The following is an 11,816-nucleotide window of genomic DNA, read 5'->3' as shown; positions in this document are numbered from 1 at the left end:
TTTTTTTCATACAATAGATATCAAATGCCATGAAATTCTCCAGATTCTTTGAACATTGGTCTACCAGCTTTGTGTCTTCTGTTATTTGACTACTGTAAATGGATGTATTTTATTTTGGACCCGGGTAATTGCAACTGAAAGTCAGGATGGGGTGGGGGGTGTGTGTGCAGAGGCCAGTGAACCAATGCACACTTTATTTTAGGAGAACCAGGGTTTTTATACTGTTTCAGAAATAGGATTATAAGACATCAAGAGTAGAAATCAAACAGAAGGATATATACATACCAAGGCATGGCTGTATTTACCACTACAACAAAGGATCAAGGCCAAGTTACAATTATCCTCTAGCTACTGCATCCATATGCTAACTATCTTGGTACTAGGTTTTCTCACCTACTGTGAAGACAAGTCCCCAGAGCATCTGGGTAAACAAGTCTCCCCAGGGCTCTGTGACTCTCTGATCAGGAGAGAAAGTATCATGACTAAGTGGTTTCTTTTAGCCAGCAAACACAGAAAATGCCTTAGCAAACACATCTGTCTGTGTGCCTATGGCCTTCCAATAGGCTAGGCAAGATTGTGCTGAGGCCGAGTCCACCACAGGTCAGAGAAAGCATTCTCCCACAGATGTAGACATAACTCTTCCATAATATCCTAACAGAAATGTCAGTCACTCTTCTACATGTGTGCTATTCAATAGCTTTTATCAGTTTGGGCACAGGCAAAAAGGAAAATACATGAAACATATAATGCTAAGGAAACTGCATACTTACAAGTGTCTATCATCTATCTATTGAGCTACATACATACATACATACATACACATCTATCATCCACCTCCACTTTATGGCAGCCATGACTTGAGTAGCTTTGGTTGACCAGACTCATCTCATTGTGGTATTTATGTCACCACAAACCTAGAAACCTCTCACCTATGTACTGAAACCTTGGGTAACATCAAACAAGATAAATATTTATTCCTTTGAGTTGACATCCCTGGGTCTGTCTATGGTCCCAGTGATGGAATAGAGGTTTATACAATGAAAGATGAATTCTGTGTTCCACAATTATGCTATTATTGTATAAGCACATTTCAGAAATCAAAATAATTCTTTTAACAGCTGGTAAAAAATTAGTAACAAGTTATATCCAATGCTTCTTTATTGATAAGATGAAAAATAAGAAACATCCTGCTTTAAAATCAAATGCCACTTCTGCCCATTATTTTATCTGTTTGTTTTAATATTGTTATTTTGCAATATTGATGATAGGATTCACAGACTCACACTACATAGGAAACACTTCTACCCTAAGCCATATCCCTAATCATTTGCCATTAGGTTATTTTCAGATAGGATTTGGTACGAACTGTGCCCTCACTAGCCTTGAAAAAACTGTTCTACTACCTTAGAACCTTAAGAATCTAGAATGACTGTTTGCTTCCAGGTCCAGCTTTGAGACCAGATGTAACTAATATTGGCTTGTACTGATCATTAGCTAATTTTATCCAGTCACCACCTCTTGGAATAGTTAGGACTACAGGCATATACCATGCTCAAGGATCCATAACTTCATGTAGAGTTTTAGGTCTTAAAATTTTTTATTAGAGTTTACAAAACACTGTTCTACTATCTAAGCATCATCAAAAATCACATCTTTGTTACCAAAGTAGCATGCATATAATATTTCTATGGAGTCAGACAACGGCTACTCATGCTCAGAGTCTGAGATACATTAAAGACCAATGGTGAGTTGAGAGACTAAGTGCAGAAATTCTTTACATTAAATGCCACATTTCATTCTTATCAGATGGACCTACAAGATGCATGAAGTGTCATCACTAATTATATTGAATTATCCTGGAATATCTTCTAAAGAACTTGACTAGAGCTCTGCTGATATGCAGCAGTTTTTATAAACCAAATTAATATGTTTTAAAATATCAAAAAAAAAATGCCGAGCCTCAGTGTCTCACACCTGTAATCCTAGCTATTCAGGAGGCTGAGATCTGAGGATCATGGCTCAAAGCCAGCCCAGGCAGGAAAGGCTGTGAGACTCTGGTCTCCAATGAACCACCAGAAAACCAGACGTGGTTCTGTGGTTCAAGAAAGTGGTGCTTTGGTTCAAGTGGTAAAGCATTAGCCTTGAGCTGAAGAGCTCAGAAACAGTGCCCAGGCCCAGAGTTCAAGCCCCACAATGGGGGGAGGAGGGGAGGAGAGAGAGAGAGAGAGACAGACAGACAGACAGACAGAGACAGAGAGAGACAGAGACAGAGAGACAGAGAGAGACAGAGAGACAGAGAGACAGAGAGACAGAATCACAAATCCATGTCCATGTAGCTACTGCTGGACCATCAGAGGATCTTCTGAGCAGTGATATTCCTCTATTTTCTCCTGATGGACACTGCCTATTATATTTTAGTTCTCACATTAGTCTCTCTGTTAGTAAGATTATCTTTGTACTCCTGTTAGGTAATGTCAATAAAACTTGCATCTTACACATTGTCTTTAGTTATTGTCTATATTCTCCCAGCATCTTAAGCTCTAGATAAGAGAAATGGCTTAATCAAAATGTTATTTTAATGATAATAAGAAATACATTAACTAATTCAGAGATTGTAATATACTATGTAGCACTAAGAATATTTCAGTTACTCAAACATAAGAGATTACCATTGTGTTTAGTTGTTTTTGTTCATTTTCCAGATACACAGAGAACCATATAAATGAAATTCTGTTGAAAATATTTTATTCTGTTTGTACCATGGACTGTATGTGTAAAATGTTTTCTTTACTACTGAAACTGTGCAGTTTGAGCATTTCACTTGCTTGTATTTTTACTATCTTGAAACAATAATACAAGAAATACAATGCTATGAACTTTTCAAGAATGGTGTGGACGTGTTTCTGTTTGTGCAGATGCTAGTTTCTATTTGTGTAGATGCTACCTAGACATGGATGGCATCATATCTCCTCTCCAGTGGGAGGGAAAAGTATGGAAAGTCCCCAGAATACTTCTCAGCGTTCACGGTTCAATTACACTGAAGCTGCTAGACATCAGAACTTCTTGACCCTATTGATTTCTATTGGTGCTATTGATCTTCTTTTTCAACAGAATGGTGAATGATTAGGGGTCCAGGAAATTATTAACATCATATACATCTTGTTTCTAATATTTTATTTCATTCTAGGCTATAGAGACAAATTTTATTCAAGATAAACCTATTATTATGAAACTAAGAGAAAAGAGTATGATTTTTACTGTTAAATTTACAAATCCTCCCTGTAAGTTCAGTTTGGTAAGGGTTCTTGCTTTGTTTACTCAATAACTATTTCAAGTGACATGCTGAATTTGAAGATTATAAGTAACAAACCCAAAAATCATTTTTAAAAGACAAGAAAGAATGTTAAACATTTATAAACTGAGACTATACAAAAGGGTATTCTCTATTAATTTTAACTTATTTGCTGGTTGTTTCCTTCTAAGTTTTTTCTGGACATGCATAGGTGGTATTATTGCATAGGAAGGAAAGAAACAAGAATTACTTTGACTATTAAAAGTTAGCTTCCCCCACAATAAGTATGCTTATGAAACCCATGTTTACTGGAGCATAAATGAGTATAAGTTGAGTTATGTGCAAGGGTTTGCTATATCCCATTATTTATCACTGGAACTTGTTTGCCCATGAAAGAAGGGAGGCAGAGGAGAACACTCCTCAAAAGTGTAAAAAGAAACTCTCTCTAATGTTATTGTTCTTTTGGAGCAACTATTAATACCTGTAACTGCTTTTCTGCTTACCAAATTTAGGGACACTGAAAATAGACAGTAATATTTGAAAGGTTGAACAGGCTGAACCTATTGCAATGTACAAGAATGTATTCTAAGAAACCTTCAACGCATTTGGGATAAGAAGAAAATATCACCTGGGGCACAATTCGTTGTGAATTGCTTTTTTGAGAGCTCCTTTCACATCCTTATTTCTTAAGCTATAGATCAATGGGTTCAACATAGGGATCATGACTGTATAGAACACAGATGCCATTTTGTCTGTATCCATTGAGTAACTTGAGCTAGGTCGGAAATACATGAATAGGAGTGTGCCATGAAATATAGCCACTGCTATTAGGTGTGAGCCACATGTAGAGAAGGCTTTGTATCTGCCCTGGGAAGACTTCATCCTGAAAATGGTAGCTAGGATGTAGATGTAGGAGAAGAGGACGGTGACTATACTGCATCCCACAACACAGCCAATGAATGTGAACATCACTATCTCATTGATGGAGGTATCTGAGCAAGAGAGAGCTAGCAAAGGTGGGATATCACAGAAGAAGTGGTTGATCACATTGGACTTGCAGAAGGACAATCGAAACGTGCAGCAAGTGTGGATGGCTGAGTCCACCAAGCCTACAATGTAAGCAGCACCTACCAGCTGGGTACAGATCCTTCTGGACATTGTAACTGTGTATCGAAGTGGATTGCAAATGGCAGCATATCGATCATAGGCCATGACAGCTAACATGAGACATTCTACGTCTGCAAAGGCTCCAAAAAAATACATCTGAATGGCACATAAATTATATGGTATCCTCTTTTGTTCAGATAAGAAATCAGCCAGCATCTTAGGAGACACAGTAGAGGAGTAGCAGACATCAGAGAAAGACAGGTTGCTCAGGAAATAATACATAGGTGTGTGAAGTCTGGAGTCCCTCTGAATCAGCAGTATCATTCCTAGATTGGCAATCACAGTGACACCATAAACAAGGAGAAAAAACACAAAGAGCCCTTGCTGAACATCCTGTTTGCCAGAAAGTCCTAAAAACACGAAGTCTGTAAACATAGTATGATTCTTAACAATCATTGCTGAGAGGTGGAATTCCCTGGAAGTGAAACAAGAAAAGGGAAATCATAGGTTACAATTTTGTTCAATTCATAGTTGAATTCAGGTTTTTCTTTTTTGTAACTGATGCTATTTTAAGATAGAGAAGACTGTCATTGTTTAAACCAAACTGTTTCTACTGTAAATATGTTAAATTTAATATTAATAAATATGATGAAGCTGATATTTCTTACATTTACTTAGCTGTGTACAGGTATTTTAGCCTCCATTCATTCAATCTTTTTATTGCCGCTCCTATGTAAAATTGGAAACCTGCCATTTTTGTTATTTATTTTGATTTTGGATGCACTGGAGACCAAGGAAATCGTTTAGTTAGTGGATTCAAAAAACCTATGTTGACATTCTCTTCAGACAACTTCATTGATTTTTAGTTTCCATTTTGCAGAAATGCTTGTCACATCTTGTAAGAGCATGGTTTAAAAAGTATCAATAATCAATACATCTCTTGCTATCCACTCCCCCCATCTAAAACAGTGAAGTAGACAAGCTATAGCTTAGCTATTTGTTGCTACCACATTTATATAAAGCATGGTTTACCCCTGTAAAGCATCTGTGAGCTCTGCAAGACTAGAGTGAAGATAACGGGTGATGCAGAAGCTGTTGTGAGAAGGAAGTTAGTACTGGCTGCACATGGAGATAGAAAAGTGTTTGGGAATAATTAATGCATACAGACAGACAGGATTGTGCCAGAATTTACCATGTCCATCTAACTCTATGAAAGACATACACACACACACACACACACACACACACACACACACACACACACATCATACATGTGCCTCTCAGATCTATGGATTTATGAAAAATATAGAGAGGAAAGATAAGAAACGAAAGAATAAAAAATCAAATTAACAATATGCTGATTAAAGTACAGATCTTCCAAACTTTGGGTAAATGTATTCAAATATCTGTCCAGCTTCACAAAAATAATATTTTCTTGAACAATATTGGAATTTTAAGTACATAAAATTACAGTTAAAATATTATAGATGGTAAAAGATCTTTAACCACCACCCAAAGACATATTGCTTACTATATCCATTCTATTTTTCATTTTAAATTATTATTTAATTTATTTAACTTCTTAAACTCTAATGTTTTTCATTTTAAATACTAAAGAAATTTTTAAAAGCGAGTGAACTATAATTTGTAATCTCATGTAACTTTACCATACAAATTACAAAAAAACATTTTAATGTAATGATGAAGTTCAGAGAGTTTACAATTACATAGATCAGGTAATGAATCCATTTCCAATGAAAGCAAAACAATAAGAGACATAAAGGAATATTTAATCTCAATCAGAAAAACAGAGTAGTAGTACCTGATCTGGTAGTTAAGATATCTTTATCTAATGCAGTTCTCTATCTACATGAAGGCTCAGCATTGTTTCCTGAATCACCTGGTTTATATTGACCTCTTTGCCTAGTCCCTGGTGATGGAACAAATAGTCTCTCAGGAATAAGTAACATATATAATTGCATGACTTAATATGTGGTATTTCCTACAAGGATGGGAATTGAGAATGAAATGAAGACCTTTTAATTTTATTTTATATTCCAGTGCATTCTACTTTCCCCAAATATGTCACATATGAAGTAGAAAATTATTCTGATTTCTCTGCCTCTGGGATTGCTTCATTTCCTCAAGTAACCCTATGTTTTGGTAGAATACAAATTTTAACATACAAACATTCTTGCGCCCAAAGTCTGGACCAAAAATAAAATATAGAAAACATTTCAGACATTGCACAATGCATTAACATAATTCACATGCAGTGTGATTGATTAGTTACAGGGCCAAAATGTACACAGAAGTTAAATCACTCAGTTTGTTTTCTTTTATGTCTATCACTGTTTTTGGATGGAGTGGGTGTACATTAAATAGGAATCTATGTGAATGCTCTTTATCCCTTGTAATTAATTTGTATGTCTTAACAGCTACCTTATCTTAGAAAATGTATATATGCATGTTTACTCTTCTAGAGGCTACAAAAAATTTCTCAAAGCACATACCACACCCTTAAGTAATGGTATCTAATAGGAAAGCAAAATATTATTGCGTGGATTGAAACTTATTATTTGTCTGTTTTCCATTTAGTTTTTCCACAATACCAATTTAGATAGAAAAATTACTTTTCTTGAACTAAGTATGCTGTAGTGTCATGCAGGAGTGATGGCTTCAAAAACAGAGCAAAGGATAGAATAATTTCCTTATAAGAGTATTATTCATGAGTCACCAAGATGAACATTGAGCCAGAGATGCGATGTTATAGGAAAAGAAGCAAATATTTTGGATAAGTCTGAGTTGACCGTAGTAAAGAAAAGATAAATTTACAGGTCCCCTTCACTTTGGAATTTTGCTTTATGATATTAAGTGACATAAAATTCAACAAATTAGTGGTGAAAATGTTATGAATTGTGTGCATGATGAAGTCATCAATTTATGACATTGCTAATTAACTCAAGCATGTATTATTTCTCTGTGGTAAAATGTTCAGGATACTCTATTATAATTATTTATTCATTTATTTTATCAACTATTTTAGTTAGGCAATGGAATACAAGTATTTATGTCTCTTACTGAATTCGACCAAGTCAGTAGAAAAGACTACCAGCACACAAAGCATATATTTTTATTAAACATGTAAAAAATGAGATAACTTGAGTAGGTGCTTTTCAAAAGATTTGGGAATGGAACAAAACTTACTTAATAAAGGCCCAGAAATGCAACAAATCAAAGAAAGCTTGGACAAGTGGGACTGCATCAAACTGCAGAGCTTCTGCACAGCAAAGAACATAGCTTGCCAGATAAATAGAAAGCCCACAGATTGGGAGATCTCTTTGGATCTGATAAAAAAGTCCTTATTTCAAATAATTATTTCCCTCTTTGCTATCTAGATTTGAATATTGTCATAGAACTTTAGATACTTTCCCTTTTAACTTAGCTTTAGTTTGAAGTTTCTAATTAATTTATAAGTAATATCTATTAAGCAATATATTATGCCACTCATTACCAGAGAAGTTATCCCATAAAATACAGAAACATAGCTATGGAAAAGGCACATTCTATACATTTACAACTCAGAAAAATATAATAAAAATCAGTGCAATATTATGCATTCAAAAAGACATAAAGTCATGCTATGTAGATACTGAGCATTTTTCAAAAACAAAGAGCTTATTTACATAGAAGACACATAGTGACATGTGGAATTTTTAGAAAACTGTAGGATAATGGCATGTGGTAATTTATTTTTTAACACACTCATTACTAAAACTATCTGAGACAATTCTAAATAACTTGAAGGAAACAATAGGAAATGAGTGTGTATGTATGTATGCATGCATGTATATATTTCTGAGAATTAAGCCATTTAAAACAAAGATCTTTTTCAATTTTTGTAGGGCTTTTTTTCACCCTAATTTTATAAGCTATAAATCATTGCATTCAGCCTGAGAAGCACAAATGAATTCATTTTTTCTTGTTCTAAAGAGTAGGAAGAACATGGCTAAAATATTATAATTCTATGAAATTTTGCAAACTAGAGTTTAGTGAGAGTCAAAAGCATTGAACTTCCTCTCAGCTAGTAGAATAAGACTCTTTTTAAATTAAATTTTATTGACAAGGTGATGTACAGAGGGGGTACAGTTACATAATTAGGTAATGAGTACATTTCTTGTCATTTATTACACCCTCCCTCATTTTTCTTTCCCTTCCCTAGTTCAGGTAAGCATATATACAATATCCAGTGTACCAAAGTCATATACAGTAACCACATGGGGTACGCCAAAGAAAGTTTATCTAGTACATTAAACCTAATGACAACAATAAAATCCTCCTGCTTCCTTCTCTTGGTGTTAAGACTCTTAAGATTAGATAGCAATAAGAGACAAAAGCTCCTGAAATGATATGTGAGCCAAGAAAACAAAATTTATTGAGCATCTCTAACTCATTGACTTGTAAATCTGAGCAAGACTATCACAAGGCTTTCACCGAGGAGGTGACTTGTCACAGAAACAAAAAGAAAGACAACATCACAAGCATCAAGGATCAGGTGGTCCTCACATGTAAACTCCAGCCAGTAGGCAGGAATATACTAACTACTCTACTACATAGATGAACCAAAGTCCATCAAAGGCTGACGCTGCCATTGACAAGCACTGGACAACTTTAAATATCCAGATGTCTGTGTATAGAGAAAAACAAACAAAAGGTATTGATTTGATCAGAGGAAATCCATCCAACATCATCTTAGGAACCAAATGTAGTGAAAGAACAGTTGTCTGAGAAAGAGGTATAGTTGAAGAAAATATTCATTGTTCAATATTTGCTATTGTTAAGAGTCAGAGGACAATCAACAAACAAGAGTTATAATGTTGAAGCATTATTATGCTAGCAAATATCATCTCAGACAGTTAAAAAGATGTGACATGCGAGTTACATGTGTCATATAAAATTTTGCAAAACAAACACCAACATAAATATCTGTCCTGCTCACATCACAGATTTATTTTAAAGCCACTTCTTATGTCTCAGCTTGCCCAGGGCCTCTTTTACGTCCTTGTTCCTTAGGCTATAGATGAGAGGGTTGAGCATGGGGATCACAAGGATGTAAAACAGAGAGGTCATTTTGTCCTGATCTAGGGAGTAGGAAGAACTTGGCCGGAAATACATGAAGAGCATGGTTCCCTGGAAAATCGCCACTGCTGTCAAGTGGGAGGCGCAGGTGGAGAAAGCTTTGAACCTGCCCTCAGCAGAGCGGATCTTCAAGACTGATAAGATGATATAACAGTAAGAGATGAGGACTCCCGAGATGGTGCTCAGTTCAATGAAACCAAAAAGAGAGAATAAAACCAGCTCATTGACTTGTGTGTCAGAACAGGAAAGGAGTAACAGTGGAGGCAAATCACAGAAGAAATGATTAATCACATTAGAATCACAGAAACACAAACGGAACGCCAGCACTGTATGTATCAAACCATCTGTTGTTCCCACCATGTAGACTCCAACCAGAAGCCGGGAGCGCACCTTGCTGGACATTTCGGCTGCATAGAGCAGGGGGTTGCTGATGGCCTTGTACCGGTCAAAGGCCATCACTGCCAGCAGCATGCACTCTGCATCTATGAAGATACAGACAAGCAACAACTGCAGGGCACAGGCAACAAATGGAATTGAGGCATCCTTGACAAGGAGATCCACCAGCATCTTGGGCCCAACTGCAGTGGAATAGCAGAGGTCAGAGAATGAGAGGTGGCTGAGGAAAATATACATGGGTGTGCGAAGCTGGGCGTCCATCCTGATTAACGAGATCATGCCGAGGTTTGTCAACAGGGTGAGGAAATAAACCAGGCAGAACACAGTGAAGAGAACTAGTTTCATTTCAGGGTGACTGGTAATTCCCAGGAGAAGGAATTCACGTAAATATGTGCAATTTCCGTTATCCATTCTGCTTCCTTCTGGGTCTGAATGTTCACAAAATCTTCCAAACAAGGATAGATTCCTAGGTACAAAAAAATTATTACTCATCAATCAGAACCTAATTTCATCCTATAAATTACATGTTTATACACTCAGAAAACAGCCCAAACCAGAGACCAATGATCATTTGAGCAAAGAACTGTGGGGGGAATAATCATTTGGAAGGGACTGAATGAGGGAAGATTTGGAGGCTGATTGAAATGCATTGTACATGTTGTAAATGGACAACTATGTTAAGAAAAAGTAAAATAAGAATTAAAAGTGAAATGGGTGACTTATCAATTATTTCTCCTGCATGAGGGAGAAATGAATATGGTCCAAATGCATCATGTATGAGTGAAGATAAAACACTTGCTGAAACTGGCTTAAGAAAGGGTGGGAGAGAAAGGAAGGTATCAAAGAAGGTACATTTTATGCAGGTATGGACATACCAAAATGAAACCCATTTGCAAAATTAGTTGACGTTAATAAATTATGGAAAAAGCGACAATATCAATGCAAAATGTTCTAATACATGAAGTTTACATTCTCTGAACTGAAATGTGCACACTATTCCTTAAATATGTGACTTTTGAGTATCTCTACGATTGATTGTATTTACTCACTACCATTGATAGTTAGGTAGATGAGCTTCAGATCACAAACCATAGGAAGACAATATCAGACTTATAGAAGCAAACCAGAAGATTTAAGACTGAACACTTTTTATCCTTAGCAAAACAAAAAAATCTTTATTACATAATTTGTTTTTATTGCAGTATATTCCCTGAATTATTCACTATGTATTTTAAAACAATTTTATTACTTACCTTCACTTATGTATCAGTTAGTAAGTGAAAAATATTATAGTTCTTGTTGCAGTGTTCCTAGGGATTACTGTAAAACAAAACATGTTTTATTGAACTGCTCTGTCAGCCATCAGTGTTTATGTAATATATATAATCCTTTGATTTAACTCACCTGGTTCCAAATAACCAAACAAAGGAGAAGAAATAAAATGTAAGGAAAACAGATTAAAATGAATATATTTTCATATTACTGACTTGAATGTTTTGCTTAATTGAAAATGGAGGAGATGGTAAATATTTTGGAGTTACTTTGTCTTTTGTTCTTGTATTTCCATCCTGTGTGGGAAGATGGGAATCTACATGTCACTTCACTATTATTAGAAACTGGACTGTGATTTGTGATTATTCTAGAGAACTGGAATGCCTGTGGTCATCTATTATTACAGTAAATTATGATGTGTAGTCTATGTGGACTGGAAATTCCTTATATCAATTTCTGCAATGTGCAGTGTCTATTATACATAAATTTAAATAAAACAAAAACAATTACATTTTCAGATAATGCATGAATAATACTTTTTAAAAAACAGTTTGAGGATTTTATTAAAATTAGAATAATTATATATTTACGATCCAACAAGAAAGACATT

The 11,816-nt window shown here is 35.4% G+C and overlaps 2 protein-coding genes across 2 annotated transcripts; both read right to left on the bottom strand.

Annotated features, from left to right (window-relative positions):
- Nucleotides 1–3,916: 3,916 nt before the first annotated feature.
- On the bottom strand, nucleotides 3,917–4,855 carry LOC125361817 (olfactory receptor-like protein OLF2). Its single transcript, XM_048360420.1, has one exon. It carries the CDS (start codon nucleotides 4,853–4,855, stop codon nucleotides 3,917–3,919), a length of 939 nt encoding a protein of 312 aa, XP_048216377.1.
- Nucleotides 4,856–9,412: 4,557 nt separating this feature from the next.
- Nucleotides 9,413–10,345, bottom strand: LOC125361711 (olfactory receptor 5W2-like). Its single transcript, XM_048360290.1, has one exon. The coding sequence runs from the start codon at nucleotides 10,343–10,345 to the stop codon at nucleotides 9,413–9,415; it is 933 nt and encodes a 310-aa protein (XP_048216247.1).
- Between the last annotated feature and the right edge of the window lie 1,471 nt (nucleotides 10,346–11,816).

This window comes from Perognathus longimembris, chromosome 13 (genome assembly GCF_023159225.1).
Source record: "Perognathus longimembris pacificus isolate PPM17 chromosome 13, ASM2315922v1, whole genome shotgun sequence".
Classification (NCBI taxonomy): domain Eukaryota; kingdom Metazoa; phylum Chordata; class Mammalia; order Rodentia; family Heteromyidae; genus Perognathus; species Perognathus longimembris.
The sequence above is the reverse complement of the archived record's forward strand: the minus strand, read 5'-3'. Positions and strand labels throughout refer to the sequence as shown.

What these genes read in the sequence shown, in the direction of transcription:
- LOC125361817 (XM_048360420.1), bottom strand. Translation starts at nt 4,855, where the DNA reads ATGATTGTTAAGAATCATACTATGTTTACAGACTTCGTGTTTTTAGGA.
- LOC125361711 (XM_048360290.1), bottom strand. Translation starts at nt 10,345, where the DNA reads ATGGATAACGGAAATTGCACATATTTACGTGAATTCCTTCTCCTGGGA.